This window comes from Onychostruthus taczanowskii, unplaced genomic scaffold, assembly GCF_017590055.1.
Source record: "Onychostruthus taczanowskii isolate IOZ18803 unplaced genomic scaffold, ASM1759005v1 scaffold123, whole genome shotgun sequence".
In the NCBI taxonomy this organism is placed as follows: domain Eukaryota; kingdom Metazoa; phylum Chordata; class Aves; order Passeriformes; family Passeridae; genus Onychostruthus; species Onychostruthus taczanowskii.
The window spans coordinates 412323-434509 of record NW_024498385.1 but is presented as its reverse complement, the minus strand read 5'-3'; the positions used below and the strand labels follow the sequence as shown (position 1 = coordinate 434509).

Sequence of the window (22187 nt, the reverse complement as noted above, 5' to 3'; positions counted from 1 at the left end):
GTTTCTAAATAATTTGTTATTTTTTAATGGTGCTTCCAAATAAGGAAGAAGCCAGCAGGTCAGCACACTCCATGTTGATCAAGCACTGAAAGCTATAACACATTGTGCCAGCTGCTCACTGACAATGTAAAGGAAGCTCAGAGAGGTCAAAAATTAGACTTTGGGCCACTGAAGTCCATTTGTGTCCTAATGATTAAGCAAAATCTACAAAGCTGAATTGAAAGCTTTTGTGTATTTCAAAATGTGTGAGTTCAGACCAAGAAGGAATTTGAGATGTAGATGAAAATCAGTTCCTTGTTTCACTTATGAAATTTCAAATAATTTCATAACATTTAAAATAAGCCATAGCAGAATATGTTCCTAAGATCATCAGTCCTTGCTTTAAAAGGTGAGAACACATTGAAATATAAATTGTTGTTTTATTTAATTGTTGGCTTGAAACCATGGAAGTGCTACATACAAGTTAGTGATTAAATCAAAGAATTCATGTGCAAGAAAATAACAAAACTGTCTTTACTTGTGGATTTTCAGTCTACCTGGCCTTCAGAAGGTAAAACAACAGCTTTATGATCTGAGGAACTAGAACAACTAGAGCAAATAAACAAAACTGTCATGCACTTAACTAAAGTTAAGGATTCAAACTTTGCTAACTAATATGTAAATTGACTGGGATCTATTCAGAGGTTTCCAGGGAGGATATTTTTATTTGTTTTGCTCTTTTATGCATAGCAAAGCAGTAGCTCCTGCCATTATTTGAAAGGCTTTGAAGACTATGAGAGGAAAACAGCCAACATGAACTACTTTCTACTTTGTTATTAGCTTGATTCAAAGAATGTGGCTTTGAAAGCTGTTTTTTTTGGGAAGTGGCTCTACTAGTGCAATCCATATTTTGAAAAACATATGTGTTGTTATGCAAGAAATTCTTCCTCTCCCTGCAGGCCTGCCAGGAAGAAGACTGTACTCCAGACTGTAACAGTTGAGTACAGGAGGAAAAAAATAAAAGGAAGGTGGCTGAATCCTCTTCAGATGTTTATAGCATTGGACTGTCTTCTACATGAGCCAGAGGTAAAGAGGAAAGGTGAGCAGGAGGATGCTGCTACTTTGAAAGCAGGCTGTTCAAGAACAAAGTGAATTTTCACTAGGAGATTTGGAAAGTAGTGTAACAGAAGCTCATTATGAAATTGAAACCATCAGGAGATGGTTTTGGACTTCTCCAAAAATCCAAAAATTTCTGCCAGTGCAAATCCTGGCCAAGGATTTCAAAGAAACACTGAAAGGCCTCGTGCAGCTCCCAGAACAAGCAGATATGCCAGCAAGGACATATGCCTTGGATTAGCTGGAAGTTGGGGAAGACTCCAAAGCAATGTTCCCCCCAGCCTGTTGAAAAGACTAAACTGCATCTCTTCCAAAGTAAGAACATTGTTATTGATTTTCTCTTGGCTGCAATTAATGGGCTAGTGCTATCCAGAGGTGCAGCAAGGACTTCACTTTTACTAGACTCAGTGGGCTATCACAGCTACATTCCTTTTGGCACAGGGGGAGAGACAGAAGCAAGAAAAACATCTGCTGATCCTAGCTGCAAAAAAAAAAAACTTAACAAAAAAAAATGGCCCTTTTTTCTAATACTTAGTATATCTTGTCCACTGGAAGAGGTTTGGATTTTTTTAAGGCAAGCCAGTGTTAAAACACAGTAATAAAATAACAATCTGCCTCTTGTCAACCGCCAGGCAAGGTAAACCTCAGTAAACCAGGGAAGAGAGGTTTTACACATCCTACTCAACCATTCTCTGACAATTTCATATGTACAACAGTTTTTAAACAAAACTTACATTTTCCTTCTTTGTTCCTGCAAAGGACCTTGGTATCATCTGTACTTTCAATAATGTCAAGAGATTCCCCTGGTTTAATTTGTAAGTCTTTATACCGCCATCTTTTCTGAGATAAATTCTGGACTGTGGTTGTAGAGTAAAGAACTTTTATTTCACTGTCAAACTGAAAAGGAGAAAAAACATCCCCAAACCACGGTTAGAACCCATCAGTGTTTTCCCATTAATATTCCCATTTATTACTAAATTTTTGGAAATTAGCAAATACTTGTATATGCTGCAATATGTGTATGTGCCTGTACTTGCCATTTGGACTTAGAGATGCTCAGATCACTATTTATTTATACATGTAGTAATACTTTCCCTTTCAAAAGCAAGTTATGGGGAACGAATTAGAAGACACTACACAGATACTTGTTTTTATATCTTATGTGAAGAAAACACTTTGAACAAAACTTACTTTGAACATTTTTCTGAACTCTTTCTCTTCTTTTTCCATCTTCTTGAGGTTTTGTCCATACTTTGCATCTGACTTAGGTTTTCCAAGCCTTACTGATTTTGATGAACTAAATCAAGAGATTACAGATAAAATGAAATTAGGAATATATCAGAGGCATGCTTTCAGATAATTTTGGTGAAAATGCATTCGCCTTCATGTCTCTTTATCACGTTTTTTTCTTGCTCTGAAAAACCAATACTGAGAATACAATACAGATTTGACTTCAAAATAAGTAAAAAAGTTGGGGCTGTCTCTCCTACTTCTCTCTGATATTTGTATAGCTAACACATAAGTGACTATCAAAAATTAATTTTAAGTATCTATCTACTAAGACACTTTAGAATCTCTCAGTAAGGATCAGTTTTTGGGAAGATTGTGCACCTTTGGACAATAAGCTGGATGAACATGTCACACTGTGGAGGCAGCTGGAACATCTTATCCTAGCCCTATGTGCCTGAAGACTTTGCTACACCAGGGAATCTGCACTAAATGATCTGTTTCAAGTTCTGTTGTTTTTTGCACATCCCTGACAGCACTGACTTTTGCCAAAGACCGTGGAAGGGTTTCATGCCCTAACTGCCCTTTGTGATGATGCACCTGGGAATGTAAAATCTGACTCTTGATCCTTGCTGATCTCAGCGGGATGACAGTTGCATTGATGATGAATGTATGTGTGTGTGACCTACCCTAGACTTAGCTTAGAAGTTCCACATATTTTCCTTTGGGTACACAGTCCAAAGAGATCTTTCTCTTTTTATATCTCTGAACTACATTATTGTAGTGCACTGTCACTCCACCTGAGTGAGTGACAACAGGATGTGATGTGTCATAGTCATCCTCACAGATGGAACTGTGTCCACAACACTGTCCTCCAGATATGATGATAATTTTCTGGTTCAGGATAAGTTTTTCAAGCTGAACTTACACCTCCAGATATGTTTCATACTTCAAACACAGGCACTGGGTCCTTTTCTCTTAAAATACTGCAGAAACTGAGATAAAGCATCTATCCTAACAGTCCCCAAATTTTGATAGAAACAGAACTACAATCTATAATCTATCTATAAGATCTATAACCTTTTCTACCTCTTTTCCATCAGGGAATGAATATGTTGATGTACAAAACATGCCTACTTATTCTATAGTCTAATTATTATTTCAATCTGTAATGGAAAAGGGCATTTAACTGCCATTATCAGCAGTAGGTTTATGAGAAATACAAAACATGACAACACCAAATAAAGCAGATATTAGTAGCAATCTGCCTGTGGTATATACTTTAAAAATGTCTCTCTGTGTATTAGATTTCTGATCAGGGAAGTAATATTTTCACTTGCCTGGAAACAGGTGGCGGAGCAGGGAATTCTGAAGAATCTACATCATCATAAACATTGTCTCCATAATCTGAAACAATAGTGTTCAAAAGAACAAAATATTATTATGTGAAAAAATGAGACGCCAATATATTGTGTTACAATGTAGCTAAATTGATAAATTATGGCAAGTACTGCAGCCATTTACTGTCTATGGTAACTCTGGGCTCTGTTTCGCACAACCTGTGCAACACAACCCAACCTTTTCAGATTAAGATTCTTTATTAATAATAACAGATTTTCACTGAAATTCTAATCTGCTCAAGCTAAAGCAAGTTTTGACACATGAGATAGCCTTTAATTTTCATTTTAATTAATCAAATTCCCACTGTATTCACTAAAGTATATTTTCTGAGTTTGATTTTTATGCACATTCAATAACTTCTATAGCACCCTGATCAATGCAACATTGCTTGGAAGTGGATATGAATCATGGGTATGTTAGTTTTTAGGCCATCTTGCAATGCTAAAGCAGTGAAGAGAATTCTTAGCTCAAGAATATTTTTTCAATCACATTCAGCATGTTTGTAGAGAGGAATCAATTGTTTGACTCATCAAACCAATGGCTAGAAAAATCAGCAGGATATAGAAGGTTTAGAACTCAGTTCTGGAAGCAGACTCAAAAATTCAAAGAACTTCCTTTTTATTCCAGAACTGAGCTGATGCTTGTATGTGCTTTTACAGAGGCACTGCAAGTGCTACAAATAAAACAAATAATTTCTCTTTACTTTTGAGGTCTTTCACTGAGTGCTTATTTCCAGGGGTATCTGTTCCTATTTAATGGCAAATAAAATGGACTAGTGCAAATCTCCGGTAGAAAAATCACATTAAATACTTTAAATTGTTTACCAGGGAGCTTGCAATGTATATGTATCTCCTTGTCTGCAGCCGGATCAGCCACAATATTTGAAATTTGTTTGCTGGAACGGGGTAAGCAATAGGAAGTCCTGTTTCCTTCCTTGGATGGTATTTTTGTGACTAGCATGATACAGAGCAATGTATACAGAAAAAGAATCAGGAATCAATATGGAGACTGAACAATAGGCTATTAATTACCTTTTCCAGACTGCTTTGTTGAAGAAGACGTGCTGGAGGGCGGGAAAAAAAAAGCTCATTAAGTGTCTATATAACATTAATAGCCTTTTTTGTAACCTAAATAATTAAAAAACTTGCAACACAAGGGTTTCAAGCAATCTTCAGATATTTTGAAGTGTCACTAACACCAGCAATACTTAGGGACTAAATCTATTTTTATCACTGAATTAAAGTAAACTGTTTCAGAACCAAATGACTGAAGAATGTGGCAAAATCACCACCTGCTGATTTATTCTCTAGGTAAGATGGATAGAAGACAATCTTTGCATTTTTCAGTTTGGCATATTATTCCTAAAATTTTGATAATTGGGCCGAGATTTACCAGTTCATCTCAGCTACATTGTACTGTACATGATGAGAAAAGTAAATTTTAACTGAGTATACAGCAAATTTACATGACCAGTGGCACAAAGATGATAGATTATTCTGCTGCTTTTCACCAAAAAAAGAATTCAGCATATTTTGATTACCAGACTTTTGCAACAAACACAGCTTGTTAAGAGAATAATTATGCAAGTGAAAAGAAAGCTCAGTGTTTTTGCAGAAAAGTATCATCCTGAGCTGCAATTTGATGCATGATTCATTAGGCTGCTGTGAGGACATGTTAGTAGCATGTGATCAATGCTTTATTAGAATTAGTTAACGTGCACTTTTATTTCCTGGCAGACTCTTACAACAAATTTTCATTTTCTTCTGCCTCATTGACTTTGGCTGTTTTTTCTCGTACACTTTTCTTTTTGCCATCTTTGACCTTTAGTCTCTTCAAGATTCCCCAGGACCAGATACCATTCTTATCTTCATCCTGCGATACAGACCTTTGGAGTATGCATGTGATTATCACAATGTAAAATGTACTGTTCTTCTTAAAAGGCCCAGTAAAATTAAAAGGCCCATTGATGCACATAATTATCATTAGCTCCTGAAGTGAAGTTGCTTACCCAAATGCTAACATGCTAAACTAGAAATATGTATGTTAGGCCACTTGTAGCTACTGAGATGTATTTATAGTATAGATATTAATCTAGTGGCTTACTGTTTTCATGTTGTTACTGAGCAACCTAGAATTTTAGTCTGTTATTTTGATTTCAGACCTATTCTGTCTAGTTGGAAATTGGGACATTTTCGTGATTGCAAACTGCTTTTGCTGACATATCAAAATTACAGAACAAAACTTCTTCAAAAGACTGAAGAATCCTTTTCTCTAGCTTCACATATCCATTTTGATGTATACCAACTTGCTGATCATCCTAATACCTGCTAATTGTTATGCTTGATTCAAAACTATTGAAAACTGAAAACATTCTGTCAAAGAAGCAAATTATTTAAAATATATAAAAACATACCTAGCTGTAGCATCTTCGTCATCAATTCCATCATAAATGTCTTGATCAGAAGGAGAAGGTGGGAACATGCCTTTAACAAATCAAATAGAGAGTTAATGCAATTATATTTCATGTTGCTGAATAAGGTATTCATTATAGGCTTCTTTACTGTATCAGATGTGTGAGCAGTTTATGCAATATCCTTGCAAATTGAATCTTTCTGTAAACTAGCTCAGACCCTTTATTAAAACAGAAATTAAGACTTATTCCAATTTAGAATGCCATCCACAGCATTTAATGTGGCACTGCCAATCACAAGAGCATGGACACTGAAAACAAATGCTTCTAGACCGTAGTGAATGGAATTCTAAATGGCTGATTTTGGCCCAGACCTTATGATGACTTTTAAGATTTCCTGTGTGACTCAAGTGATGATCGAACATGTCAGACTAACATTCTCAGCAGCTGACATCTTGTTTTCATCCAAAGTAGTCAGAGACAAAAGCAATGTAAGCTCCCCATTTTGGTCTCAGTTTTGACCTTTGTGCCCCACCTCCTTCAGTGCAGGGTTAACTTGGTTTGCATGTCCAATTCTAGACACTGGTCAGAGTAGGCACTGAAATCTGTACTTGGCTGGCAGATGATCCATTCAGTACTGCCCGGGGATGCTTCTGCTATGACCAGTATCTAAACTTAAAGCTGAGAAGATGAGCTGTGCTCTTGTGATTAACAGAGAATGCTACATAAATATATATGCTAACAAAGGGAAAACTGGGTTTGCATGTGTCAGCTTGACAGCGTGAAGCTGCTGCAGTTGGGCCTCCAGTGTGCTGCTGCAATTGAATTTCCCCTTAACTCTGTCAGCAAAATGAAGCTTTAGTTTGTAGTAATGCTGGCTATTTCAGAACTGGATTTTCTCCTGTTGAAAACCTCTTGCTCATGTGAATATTTCTCCAGCTACATCTGTGCTGTTTTGTGGGATGATTTGCCTTCACACACAAGTAAAAAGTTAAAGTTTGATCATCTGGCATGGTGGTGATTCACAGTATCTGGAGACAAACATTCTGTCTCCCTCAAGTTCCCATAGGTGGTGGGGAAGTTTAGTTGGCCACTACCCTTCCTTGTTTGTTGCCTGTTAGCTGACATTTAACTTGCTTATTAATAATTACTGCATTATATGGAAGCTGCAGAAGTCAGAATGTGAGGGTAAGAAATACACAGAAAAAACTCCCCCCAAACACATAAGTAGAACTTACTTTCACCTCCATCTCGGTCACCACTTTGACTGGAAAAGCAAACAAAAGACATTTTAGAGAAAAGCAGTCATCCTTCAGAAAAAGAAAACACCATGATCACCCATCACTTCTTTTCTAATTCTAAAGCTTTTGGCCTTGGCAAAAATATTTAGAATGTATTTTATATTCCTATTGATATCTTAAAGTATGAAATATGCCTTTGGATCATAGGATAATTTGTGTTGGAGGGGATCTCAGGAGATCATGTAGTCAGACCTGATGGGAATAAAAATATAATCTGACTGAGCACTACAGAGTACATCCAAACCCTTTAGATTCATTTCTTATGAGGTGATCTTCTTGAAATGAAATGGTAAACAAGTTAATTTATTGCTCAACTAGCTTTCACTGTGTATAAATGTATGTTTCTAACAATATGGAAGGAGTACATATTAGCCCAACATTCTAACAGTAGTTGAAAAAAGCCTGAGAGGTTCATAGTGGCTGAGATTATTTCCAGGTCAAAGCCTTACCTAAAATTATACATCAAAACAAGGTACTTGTTAAACTCTTGTGCCAAGAAATACTGGAATACAACACTCCTAGTCATTTATTAATTTTGGAATATTAGCAATACTACTGATAATGAGAAAATACTATTTGGTTAAGAGCTTTTTTCTGGAATGGCATTCTTCCAGTGGCTTCAAAACATATTGATATATGTCAGACCTTACAACACTTCATGCTCATGAACTGAACAGAGTGTTATTAATCACTAGAGAAGAAAAAATGTCAAAATACAGTTTAAAGGATTTAATGAATCTAAGCCAATCATTAATCCTTTGAAGCTCCTTGGAATACACTGTTATTTTAGTAAGAAAACAGTGCAATTGTTTGCTTTTGAATGCAATACATTTTCTAAATTCCTTGCATTGAGGTGACTAATTGTAATGCTTGCCCTACTGAAAAGGATTGGCCAAGGATACCTCTGCAATGAAGTAACTAATGCTGAGATTACCTGAAACCTAGAACAACTAACATGGCTCTCATGGCGAGGTCATGATGCTATGGGACCAATGTGCTGGGAGGAAAACTGATACTGAGCAACCTGGAAAAACATCACACACAAAGCTATACTGGTTGAATGAAAAATGCCAGCCTGAAGGCAGACTTTTCCACATGCTGCTGCTGAAGCTCATGGGGATGTTCTATCATCCAGCCAGCTGCAGTCCTGTTATTCCAGGCAGGCCTCTAAGCTAAGGAGCCTCATGGGAAGCAGTAAAAGCAGGTGTAATGGCTGAGTGCTTCGAGATGGTTGTCCTACATATTGAAATCCTTTACACCCATATGCAGATCTCTTATCTGAATCCCAGGCTCTGTTTCTGCACATCAGGACATTTAATGGAGAATGGTTTGTTGAATCACATGTAAGCAGCAAAATTTCCTGTGGGGTATGGCAACATAATTACTTTCATGCTAGGCTATGCGATAGCCATGAGTTTTGCAACAAGACCACTAGGGTATTTCTCTGCAAGCAAGTCTGATCTGCTGCTGGATCTGTCACTTCTCTAGCTGCAGATCTATTTGACATGAAAAAGATGACACATTGAAGAAGAGACTCTGCAATGTAGCACTGCCCTGCAAATGCATGGAGACTGCCATAGAGAAGCTTCCAATGGAAGTAAAAAAAAAGTATAGCTTGTACACATCTCATGGAATTTGAGAGGCCTTGGTTTCAGGGTTCAATTCATAATCTGCACTCTCTTCTGAAGGGTTACCCTAGACAGGATTTCAGAAGTTCCTTCTTGTCAAAACAAAAGGGGTAGTAAGAGTTAAAGACTCATGCAAAGGCTCATGAGGGCAATGAGGGTGATCAGGAGTTCCCTGGTGCAGTGAGTGTTTCCATTGCTTTTAGAGTCTTTTAGTCTTGCATCTTAGAAAAGGGAGCACGTGACTGAAAGACAGAGCAAGTAGAGAGAGAGAGATCATTCCTGCACATGATTTGTAATCCTGTATGGCTTGTACTTTTTTCTCCTTTGGATTTCAATGAAGTAGGTCCTCTTCCTCTAGTATGGGCTCCTCCTAAGTAAGAGTGCTTACAGATGCTGGATTCCAGAATTCATTTTAACTCCTCTGACCATATATGAACTACTCAGTCTGCATAGCCACATGTAATAGTTATACATTTCTTAAATAAATGGCTGTTTTGTGACAAGAGCTGGGTTTGTAGTTGGAAAACTTCCCCTGTCTAGGCTGACCCAGGTGAATCACTTGTTTCTTTTCATACATTCCTTATACATACCTGCTAGTAGTGTCCTGCTGTCCAACATCATCATATGTTTCTTGGTCATGCTCTGTATGTTTCACAGCAGCTCTGGTAGACGGTTTTTGCTTTCTTTTTAAAGAATCATAATCAATCTCCACCATGGTTGTTTTAATGTATCCATCTAAATAAATGAAACCATGCAGTTTAAGGGTCATGGAAAAGGGATGATTTTAACACGAGGTTCAGAATCAATGACTGAATTGTTTTGTATGATTTTTGAAAACTTTCAAAGAAATTCTCATTCCAAGCAACCTCATCTATCAACGCAAATATCAGATCTATCTCAACTTCCACTGTTAAACCCTCCTCAACTGATATTTAGTTCACCTATTTGAACTAAATTTCTGCTACAGCAGAAGAATTTTCTGTGGAGGAATCATGGGGCAGACTCCTTTTCTCAGCTGGCTTTGGAACCACTTATGGCAGGACATCTTGTGGGACCACTTGTGCCCCTGTCCCCCACCACCACAGAGAGTTGGTGCATAAAGAGATAACCTGGCCTGAAAGGCTCAGCAAGGGGGAATCTGGCACCAAAAGGGCTCAGGCCTCAGCTAGGAATCAACATCTTAGTCTGAAGATTTGATGTGGGAAGAGATAAAAGAAATATTCTTGACTAAGAAACCCTGTTCTACAAACTATGAAAGACACATAAGTTATCACAGAGGCAGAAGCCTTCTACACACACACACACACTGAAAGTGTAGAGATCTCTCGCTAGAGTTTAAAACAGAAACAATTCCCTGGGGAAGTGTTTCTCTGGGGATTGAAGGAAAGAATCTCCATGTGTGCCCCACCAACAACTGGATGGTAAGATACATTGGATCTTAAGTTATATTATTTCTTTGCTAGCTATAACATTAATTAATTAATTTAACCTCATGTTGTATTTACTTAGTATTAGTCTTTTTTTGTCCTTATTCTTGTGTAGTATTAGTTTGGTTTAAGTCTTATGTCTGTTAGCTTTATGTCTATTAAATAAATAATTAATTCCATAATAGACCAAATCAGCCATTTTTCAAGAACTTGAAAATGAGAGTGGTGGAGTTTTGGAGTGGTGGACACCCCAATAAAGCTACTACCTGATGCCAGAGGCCTGGGTAAAAGGCAAGGACTCATCTAAATCCCCACATCTATTCATAACACCACTGCAGTCTTGTGGCATATTTTAGGGCAGTCCATGACAAAAAGCTCCTGACCGATCATTACGAGGATCATGTGCTTTGATTTTTCTTCAGGTTGGCAGACATACTGTAGCTGCATTGACCAGAGCAGTTGACCTGAGATGAGGAACTCTATCACTCCTGAGGGTAATTTTTGACAAGTATAGTGCCTGTGCAACAGAGTACGCAGATTGATTTCTCCAACGTGAAAAATGCTCCTGAATTTTTTTGAAAATGGAAAATTCACCACTCTCCTTCTTCTGAGTGAATGAAGTTTTTAGTGTGGTTCCTCTCAAAGAGGAAGACACTGATCTTTCCTCTTACTTAAATTATAAGAACTGATTTTCTTCTTTTGTTTGGTCTTCACAGACCTGGCCTGTGAACATGGAAGGCTGAAGCACTGGTGTAAAAAACTGGTCTGTATTATTGAAACTTTTCAACGAAAAACCTTGTACAGCTTCAAGTTTTGCTGATGCAAGAATTAATTAATGAAAAGTAAATTAATTAATGGACTGCACATGCACTGGAAAATACCTTTCTCCCAACCCTCATCAAGGTTTGATTTTCTGTGTACAAAATGGTTAAGGTAATTGACTTATTTGTCTCACAACAATAGTTGACTCACAACTTCAAGGTATCATGGAAAAGTTGTTATTGGAACTTGCCTCTTGAGATATTCTTGGCCCATCTCGCTAAACAAACATGATGCTCCATTAGAGCAAGTTGGCTAGGACTGTGTCCTGTCAGGTTTTGAAGATCTCCACAGATGGAGACTCTACCACCTCTCTGAGCAACATTGTCCCTTACTTGGTCACCCTCAAAGTAAAAAAAGTGTTTTCTGCTGTTCAAATAGAACCCTTGTGTTTCAGTATGTGCCTTTTGGCTCATGCAAAGTCACTCGGCAAATGGAAAGAGCCTGGCACCATTTTCTTTACATCCTCCCACCAGGTATTTGTGAACAACTATAAGACACCCCTTAATTTTCCTTTCAGCAGCCCCAGCTCTCAGATTCTCTTTGTATGAAAGACACTCAGCTCCTTATTATCTGTATAGTAAGATACAAGCTGCTCAGCTGGTATCATCTACAATTTTGTAGAACACTCTTCTACATGTGTGAACTGTCTTACTAATTTTATTGGCATTTTAGTTCCCCTAAAGATCAAGAAAATGCTTTTAATAATTCTGTTTGATTTTATAGATCAACCTTTTATAACCCAGGAGCCAGATAATCAACCTCTTTATACTCAAAGATCCACTGATTGTACTTACATCTTAATAGGAGAAGAATTTAGGATTTCAGAGAAAATAAAACCTGGAAGTCAGTTAGAAACCTTCCATAGGAATAGGAACAAGAAAAACACTTAAAACAGGTCCTTATATTCTCTAATTCTATTTTAAGAACACGCATGTTACATTTAATACAAAGACATGAAAAAGCATGATACTTGTTACTTGCGGGAAGCTGAGTTCTGATGCTATTTGAAGGCTGCTGACAGGGAATTAACCCTCAGTATGTCAGGTGAAGGTCCCAGCATGCTGTGCCTAACTTATTCCAGTGCCTATAGGTGTTACATTATGTTGTGCAATAACTTCCTGCTATGAACTAGCTGAGGACGGAAGGTTGACTTGGGGTAATTATTTACTTTGGTGGCCAGTGACTCAGACATGATAGGGCTAGTCCTTGGTGTAATGCTCACATGTTTGCTGTCATGCAGTGAAAACATTCAGGAGCACAGTGAAGAAAGAGAACTCACAGCATCCTTTTATCCTGCCCAGCCACTTTCCTTCTGGGTTGTTTGTGAGGCGAATGATTTCAACCTTATCCCCCTGTTTGAAAGTCAGTTCATTCCTCCCTCCCTTGTAGTTAACGCAAGCCCTTGCCTGATGAAGGACTTCGATGGGTCCTGTTAACTGAAGAAGAAACAGAAGACATCACAGTTGTGGAAAAATGGAGTTCTTTCCCGGACATTCAGAAAAAAAAGTAAAAAATAATGATAATGATGGTTGTTTCATTGACATTATGAAATACTGTTCCCAAATAAACAAAAAGGCTTCCTCCTGCTCGAATTACACAATTTAAATTAAAAATCAGAGACTAAAAGAGAGGGGAATGGCATGGCAATAGAGCAATTGAAGAACTGACTGGCAAAATGACAGAAATACTAAGATTAGCCTATGACACCTTTAATGAGTTCATGAAACAGATGCATTTAATTTCAATGGGTGTTTCCATTTATTTCCAGCAGAACTACTCAGATAATTATAGAATATATAGGAAAAGACCTCTAAGATCACTGAGCTCTACCATTAACCTAACACTGCCAAGTTCAGCTAAACCATGTCCCTAAGCACCACGTCTCCAGATGTTCTAAATACCTTCACAGAGAGTGATTCTACCACTTCACTGGGCACCTCTTCCAATCCTTTGCAATCCTTGAAGAAATGAAGGATTTAATTTTCTTCAACCCAAGAAAAATTTCTTCAACCCATGAAAAAATTTTTCCTAATATTTAAACTAAACATTCCTGGTAACAACTTGAGGCCATTTCCTCTTTTCCTATTCCTTGATACTTGGGAGAAGACACTGATGCCCACCTGGCTCTAATTCCATGTCAGGCAGTTGTAGAGTTTGAGAAGGACCCCCCTGAACCACCTTTTCTCCAGACTAAACAACCTCAGATTCCTCAGCTGCTCCTCAACAGGACATGTGCTCCAGACCCTTGATCCACTCTGTTGCCTTTCTCTGGACTCACTCCAGTCCCTCAGTGTCTTTCTTGGAGTGAGGGGTCCAAAACTGGACATGGGATTTGAGGTGCAGCCTCACAGTGCCAAGTACAGGGGACAGTAAGACAATCCCTGATCCTTCTGGCCACACTATTCCTGACAAAAGTCCTATGAGTAAAATATTAATTAACATTAATGTTAATTAATCTGCCATGTAATACTTTGTGTTTACTATTCTACTCTATAAATGATCTTGCAAGTACTCACAAGAGATGATCTCACTGTTTACTGATGTCCAGGATTCACTTTGTGACTTGTTTATGTTATGTTATGAAGAAGCCATTTTGGGATTTAATATTTGTGACTTTAAGATATGTCTTTCAGAGGCATATTGCTCTTGCCAATTAGACTAACTCAGGAATATCTATCCTGTATAAGTGGCCAATAAATGGGAAAGAAAATATGCATTAAAAGATATTTGTTTAAAAGAATAATAAAATACCTTAATGGCTGTAGGAGCACAGTCTATAAGCTAAAAGATTTCTGTGCACTAAATGTCTACACTTCTTGTGACTGGTCTAAAAAATAGACTTGGCACTCAATAAACACCAGCTAACTCACTATTATAACTATATGTGCCTTTAATATTTGCTTCTTAATTCGTGTCAGGCTCTCCACAGCAGACCAAGTCCATGATGTGAATCACTATGGCTTTATGTGTACAGAGCATTATAGGAAGAAAAACAAAGCTGCCCACTGTGTACAGTGACACTGAAAGTAGCAGAATGGAGAATTGTGAATGGGCATTAGTTAAGAAAAACTGACTGGCAGACTTGTAAACTGTGAGAGTGTGCTGACCACCAGCTATGCAAAAATGATTTAAAACAGAAACAATTGTCTCATCATTTAGCCCCAGAGAATGACAGTAGCTCTCCTATACAAGTCTGATTTTCCACCTCCTCATTTAGCCTGGAATTAACTGTAAGTCTCCTTCTACCAAGGCAAGGGCAGTGTATTGCAATAAAATTTTGAAATATTTAAAGGGCTAAATCTTTTTGTACCTGACTACAGTGAATGATTTTAACAATTTTAACAATTTTAATGATTTCAACGCTTTCTTACATAGAAAAAAGGCAAGAAAGTAATTTAATGAAAACGGTAAGCAAACAGTCTTTGCCATCCATCAGCACAGACCTTGCATTCAAACATATGCCAAACAAAAAAAGATAGCTTAAACCCTAATTCAGAATTTATGCAGGTGTTTGAACTACCTACCATAACAAATAGTTTTGTAGCCAGGTGAAAAGTCTATTTTGAACTTGACAATGCTAAATAATGCTGCTTGCATACTTTTGTCCACATTACCAAATAAAAAGCTTACTTTGAACTTTTTCCTTAGTTCAAGGTCTTTCTTGTCTTTTTCTTTTTGTCCTTTCTTCTCTTGGTCCATTCGTCTCTTATCTTCTTTGTCCTGCTTCTTCTCTTTTCTCCTTGATGATCTGAAAGTGCATTGCCAGGACAGAATGTGTGAAGAAAATCTTCCATACCCAAGGATGAAAAAAACTGACGGTGATGAAAAAAGACTCCTCCAATTGAAATCAAAGCTACAGATTCTAAACCATAATGCAGCTACAACAGATAGAGTAAGGAGTCCTTTACTACATTTGTAAGTTACAGTGCCTGCCCTCATGAGGACAACACACCAGACAAGATTATCTACCTCCACATCCATGTGTCCAAATGTCTCTGAGATAATTTTGTTGAGCATGCTTGTGAACTGGCAACAGTCTGGATGTTGTACTGGATGCAGCTGTTAAATATTTACCCATGCCACCAGTGGTTGATGCAGGCTGAACTGAGACCTGAGCTGCCACTGAACTGTGTTTTTAAAATTGACTGCAACCTATTCCAGCAGTGTACACAATGAGTCAGTCTTTGCACTCATTTCTTCACACCAGTGTACATTACCTGCTGTGCATTTTGTACTGGAAGGTACTGGGTTTGGGAACTTGGGATGGAATTAGGCCTACACCTCCAGCTCTGGAAGACCTGTGTTTTAGAAACCCTATAGAACTGATCTGGTGAAACTCTTTTTTTTTTTTTTTTTTTTTTTTTTAATTATTTTTTTTTCCTTTTTTTTTTTTTCCCCAATATTTTTGGGGGAAAAAATGTTCAAGCCTACTATATAGGTATACTATATTCGAGCCCACTAAACAGGTAGACTCGAATTGTAAAAAAAAAAGCCTGAAATGAGGATCACTTGGGCTATAAATCAGAGGGAATTCAACAATAATTTTTTGCTGAAAATTGTTGTACATCTGAAATATTCTACATCAATTACTTATTCAGGGAGAATTAGAGCTTTTCTTTGGCTATTGTAACACTGTAAATCCCATAGATTTAGATATTACCAGGGCAGAGAGAGTCATCAAAGGAAAGGTCTAAGCGGAAGAAGAATAAGCAGAGCTTGTACTCAGTCTCTGTAGCTATCCTAGTTGACTCGGGCAATCAAAATTTTCAATCCAGACTCTCATAGCAGTTTTAAGAACATTTATCTGAAAAGCAATTAAAAAAAAAAAAAAACCCACAACAAAAGATCTATCTGGGACCATAATACCTTGGGGCTGAGCTTATTTCTTCTCCTAGGCTGTAATTCCAACCAGTGGTTCAGACATACTCCTTAGATCAGAAATCAGAGCTCTGTTACCTCAATCACAATAACTTCATTATTTAATTGCAGGTGTTTTGCCATGCCAGGTTTGCCAGGGCTTGGCAGGTTTAACTGGGAAAGAACCTGTGAACAGACAGACTTTCTCCAGGTGAAATGAATGAAGACAGTAATTCCTTGTAGGGACTGCAGCAGAATGGCACTTTTATACCAAATTAAATACACGTATTAGAAAAGATAACAATAAAGATAGAATGGGTTATAGAGTTTAGAATTATTACCTGATGTCATTAATGTCTTCATACATCTCTCCATCACTTTCTTGACCCTATAAAAAAATAATCAGTTTTCAATGGTCTAAGTACAGTTGAAAAGACATGCAGAAACTTGGTCTGCTATATAAGCTTCATACAAACTATATAAGAAACATTTATAGAAAATGCAGATACCCTTATTCTTCCCCAAACACCATTATTCAAATGCACTCTTGTTTTATTTCTGCTATTTTTTTTTTTACAATAGCATACTTATGAAGCCATGGATTGTTAGAATCACCCAAGCAGGTTGCTTAATGTGCTTCAAAGTGGATGTTTTAATTGCAAAGTGTGTCCTGTAAAGTTTTTATCATTGCTGATGATTGCACTGCCATCATGAAGGGGTCAGGGTTAGCCCTATTTAAACTGGAATGCTAAGGATCTAAACGGGGCTCAGATTAGGGTCTAAGAGATTGTCTTAGTCCTTATATAGCCAGGTGCTTAATCATATTGATAAAAATCTGTGATTAACTGAAATATTAACTGAAATATTCTATTACCAGAATGGAACAGGGTCATTATTTCTATTATTTCTGGAAAATTCCAGTGAAATGAAATATCAGTGGTAATAGAAGGGATAGTTTTGCATTTTCTTTTTTTTTTAATCAATTTTTGGTGTCTAGCCAGCTTTGATAATTTGTTCCAGTTTACTCTGCTTCTCTGATTTCATTTCTATCCTTCACAACAAATAACTGCTTCTACAACTTACTTACTGTGGATAGACTGGATGAAATCTGCAGGTAATTGTCTAATGTGTTGAAAGTTTCACTAAACTTGTAAATTTTTGCTAAAAAAGGATAGGTTTATGTTGCTGGATAGTACTTACCCTCTGTGTATTTCCATGACCTACAGGAACAAAAAAATAAAACCAGGATATTTATTTTTTTTCTTGCAGAGAAAACAATTCATTCTAGCATTAGCTATCTAAAACTGCCTATAACATCAGTGATATTAACTAGAAACTTTTATTATGAAGGATCCTGGTTTTTGGTGAAAGTATGAATGCAAAATTCAGTTTTACTAGATTGCTTTTGTGGAACAGTGCAAGCTAAAAATATCTACAAACAGTATATTTCACTATGTATTTTAAAAGTGGAAAATTTGTTTTAAAAAATCTTTAATGACATTAGTGAATTTACCTATGCTATTTGTTTGCAAAATCACTACTTATATGAAAAAGTAATTGTCAGAAACCTAATAAATCTGAAGAGACCTCAAAGAAATTGCTTCCTCCAGCCCAACAGCTGAGTAGGCTGGCCAAAGTCTCTTTTCCTAAACCAGCCTCTGCCCTGGGCAGCAGGAAGAGATATTCTGTGAATCTCCTGATTCCTCCTTACTCTGCAGGCAGGTAAGGAAAGCTCTGTTCCAGCGGCACAGCCTGCAGGGCTGTGAGTCGTGGATGGCTAGCACGCTAAATGATGCACAGTGTGTGGCACAGACCAAGTGCCACCAAGGAGGGCTCCGGAGGCAGATTGACATTCTTAGTTCACAATCTGCTTGTCTGCTGCTCCTGGTACAACTCACTGCCTCTCACTGCCTCAGACCACAAAGTGACAGTAAAAGCACAGTCAACCCATCTTTTTTTTTTTTTCTTTTGGTAAATCAAGTACAAAACAGTGCCTCGTTCGCCAGACCACACAACGTCAGCTCTGAAAGAGCAGCATTCATTTTGGTTCAGGTTTGAAGACCTGGTGATTTATGGTCCCAGCATATTTCTAACCAAACAAAAACAAAAACAAAGATAAAAAGAAGAAAAAACAGAAAAAGAGGGTAAGGGGGTGGGGTCAGGGAGGGGGGAGAAAGAAATTTAAAGCAATTTCTGAGAGTGTGTCATACTAATCACAAAACAGTAGTAGATCCATTAGGGTTATGAGAACCATCTTTACCCATAAAGCAGCAGAATATTAAAGAAATCACTCTTGAATACAATAAACTGTCTTATAAATACAACATGCTTTCAGCTTCTCACAGTAGCCATTAATTAAATGTATAAAATGTATGCATCTTACCCTGTGAAACAAATTCAACGTCATCATAATTTTCTTCATTTTCTAGGTTTCTGTAAGTATGAAAAGGTAAACATGTGAAACCTATGAAGACGATTTTATGATTATGTTTTCATTAACCATTTTTCTGGTGCTTTTTATTATCTATTTTATACAAAGGCAGAACAGTCTATTGAGCCCTATATCCTACTTAAGTACATACAAGATTTTCTAAATTGTTCTCTCTGACTGTGACTCAGTGTTTCAGGTGGGGTCTTGATGCACCTTGATCTTGATGCAGAGTAAAAAATATCAGAGTCAAAGGCACTCACAGAGAGTGTGGTATGAAAAATATAATAAGCAGACAGGCCAACTGAATGGAAAGAATCTGTTGGACTTCTTAACCATTTTTGCAGGTGCAGTCTTCTTACAGTGCAAAAGTACAATGCCACACTTTTTCGCAATGCTAAATATAGCTCTGAGACTTTGACTCGTTGGGCTTAAAGTCTCAACAAGGGACAAGAGAAATGGTGTAAAGGTTAGGCCTGGTAAAATGTCACCAGAGCTCTTAGATTTAAAATGTTGTCCAAATGAGAGAACAGGAAATTAAATTGAGAATATGACTAATACTATCAGGGACTTTTAACTTTATAACATTTTGTTGCAGCAGCAAGAAAACAAGGGCTGACAGTTATCATCAAAGTGTAATCAAAAAGGGACTTGAAAGCACAACGGGTTGTTCTAAAACTGGATGGGGAAAGCATGGTTACAAAGCAGGTGAAAGCAAAGGTTACAGCACCCAGGCAAAAATGTTCAGCAGAGAGGAGAATTTACAGGGCACACAGGAATGGGAGAGCAGACAGGGCATCTGGAGGTACATTTCGGAAGTGTCTGATGTCAAACTTGGCCCCTGTGCCTGGATAAAGAGGAGGTTACCCAGCATGGCAGGACATGCCTCCCTAGCTCTCCCTGCCTGCTGCTTGATGCTCTTTGCAGTACCTGCTGGAGAAAGCAGCTCATTTTTCAGGCTCAGCTTGATTCTGGTCAGTTTTGATGCTGGACTCAAGTACTTATAAATCTGTCAGTAGAGGTTCTGCTTCTGTAGGCAGCTCTTCAGAGAAGGATAAAGAAAGGAGCCCCATATCAAGAGAGGCTTCTCAGGGTTATCACACAAGGCCACGACACGGCCTCAGTGCAGTTTCACAACCAGTGCTGAGCTCAGTTCCTCCAGCTTGCAAAGCTGCTTCCTGGGGTATTGGCTCATAGACCTGACCCTCCTCGCCCTCTCTGCCTAGAAAAATTCAGGGAAAACCTTCAGCTATTGAGGCAACTGATTTTCTATCAGTGTTTAAAGTTTTTGGATTGTTCTGGAGTAAAAAACCAGTCTGTTGCCTTCCCCCTATCCTCACCAACAAAGGACAAAAAAAATTGTGTTATACACAAGACAATTCAGGGAAACAACCAAATAGATGGAGGGTACAAACTAATATAAAAAGCTAATTCTAAACAGGCCAGGTGCAGGGTGGGATAAGGAAAGTAGTGTGAGACACCCCTCTCTCAGAAACCTGGAACTCAGGTAGCCTTTCTCTGCTGTGCCAGGAGAAAGTGGTATGCAGAGAAAGGTGAGAAAATAAAGATCTTGTGGCTTATGTTCACTCACATTGTTTCAGAGCTGGTTTTGATGTTTCTGGGAGGCAGACTGGGAGCTGCTGGCACCTGCAGGGATGGGTGAAAGGCTGGCGGAGGAGGCGGCACGGCAGTGTGTGATGGAGGTATCGGTGGGGCAAGTGCTGCTGAGGAAGATGTTTTCTTTTTCAAACCTTTATTTTTAGGACCTGAAATATAGCAGAACAGACTGAATTTATCAAGCAAACATTTGAGGAAGGAACTTTGCTGTGTTTGATGAAGTTTTCAGGTAAGCTATCAGTACTGCACGCACCCCAGAGAAAGTATAGTTTGTTGAACCTGCTCGTAGATATTTTTGTTGCATCATCTTACCACACTAGAGAGGAGACTCTGCATTCAAGAATGTTCTCCCTGTACAAGGACACAAAAGTGCCTTTGCCAAGACATGAACTAGACACAAAAACAGCACAGTTCATCCAATATATTAATACCTGTGTTTCAAAACTAAATTATAATTTAATTCCACTATTTTTGATTAAAAAGATTGGCTGCAGAATTTCATATGAGCACTGATGTAGTCTTGCTGAGTTTTTCATGCTCAAAGAAAGACCTTTAAGGGAAGAAATGAGAAACAAAACCATATTTTGGCTTTTATAAAGAGAGGTACAGGTTTCTGAACATCTTCAAATACATTTTTAATATAAGTTGCAAAATTCTGGACTTTTCTAGCAAGCTCAGATTAGAAAAGTGGCAGTCTGCAAAGATGCACAGAAGCTACACCCTCAACAGACAGGTATAGACTCAAAAACTGATGGTGCTCTGCACCAGGCACGGAAGCCACAGCTAGATGAGTGAGCTGGTATGCATGTGTGCTGCACTGAATTCATGCTCCCTGCACAAGCCACAAACAAACAATAGCAACCACTGCTCTGAGGGTTGGTTTTGAGAGAAATTATTCTACACAAGCAAATTAAGTCAGAGTTTGGATGCCATGATGTTTTTGAAGTTTCTGTTTGTTTGTTTGTTTGTTTGTCTGTTTTTAAAGTATCATTAGCGGATTAAAATCTACCAAAAAAGAACTGTCCCCAGCTGCGTGGAGACAAATCCAGGAAAATCCAAGGAAAAGCAGAACAGTGGGAAAAAACAAATTCAGATTTCTGTTAAAATCAATTACAGCTGAGAAGAAACCCATTGTCTTCTGGAGAATTTAAGTTCACACCTGTGAGAGATTAAAATCTTGTCAAGTAAAGGAAATGATAACCTTGCTGAAAAAAAAAGGGGCTCAAAACACAGAAAAACAACAAATATTTACTACTTCAATGGCAAGACTGAAAATTGTAAGAAGCTACTGGAAGAGCTTTTTTAGTTTATTGGGTGTCTGGAATTCTGTCCTTGTGATAGACAAGAAAAGGGGAGTTGGTAACTTTAGGATAGAGCTTTACATATTGCACATGGAAATCAAAGTGAAATTATCAAACCTTGGCAATTTTTCTCCTTACTACCACACAACTCAAAAAATTATGGATAAATATGTCTTCATGGATGCTTAGACCAACTTGTCAATATACATGTGAACAGTGGTGCGTTTTAAACCTGTTAAATTCCTCCATTACTTAAATGGCAAAATACTGATAGCCCCAAAATGGATGATCATACAAGTGAATTCTTTTGTGGTTTGTGCATTAAGGAACACGCATATTACAAAAGAAGACTCATACCATTTAAGATATGTCAAGATTAAATTTGTACCACTTTTTTTTTAAACATTTTATTCAAAAATATAGTCCAAAAGTTAAGAGAAATAATCCTTTCTCTTAGTACTGAGGAGGCTACAGCAGGGTCAATGTGTGCCAGCTGGAGAGTACCCAGTAGTGGAGAATAGGGAGAATGAGGTCTAGAAAACACAAAATCCTGAATATATCAAAAAAATGGTGATGGTTTAGGGAAATGTGGTAAGATTGGGATAGGACAAAATTAATACCTAAGTCACTGGTAGTGAAGAAAGGGATAATTTATATTTTCCCCCCTTCTTTT

The 22187-nt window shown here is 37.8% G+C and overlaps 1 protein-coding gene across 1 annotated transcript in view; it reads right to left on the bottom strand.

Annotated features, from left to right (window-relative positions):
* FYB1 (FYN binding protein 1) overlaps positions 1-22187 on the bottom strand; it is a 45207-nt gene that overhangs the window by 4702 nt on the left and 18318 nt on the right. Inside the window, exons 3-16 of the mRNA XM_041396020.1 lie at positions 20188-20362; positions 18552-18601; positions 17369-17388; positions 16510-16556; positions 14942-15059; positions 12591-12747; positions 9653-9797; positions 7372-7400; positions 6137-6206; positions 5468-5608; positions 4755-4786; positions 3663-3729; positions 2287-2392; positions 1830-1992 (exon numbers count right to left, since the gene is read on the bottom strand). Coding sequence (XP_041251954.1) covers positions 1830-1992; positions 2287-2392; positions 3663-3729; positions 4755-4786; positions 5468-5608; positions 6137-6206; positions 7372-7400; positions 9653-9797; positions 12591-12747; positions 14942-15059; positions 16510-16556; positions 17369-17388; positions 18552-18601; positions 20188-20362 — 1320 coding nt within the window. The remainder of the gene's footprint in view (positions 1-1829; positions 1993-2286; positions 2393-3662; positions 3730-4754; positions 4787-5467; positions 5609-6136; positions 6207-7371; positions 7401-9652; positions 9798-12590; positions 12748-14941; positions 15060-16509; positions 16557-17368; positions 17389-18551; positions 18602-20187; positions 20363-22187) is intronic.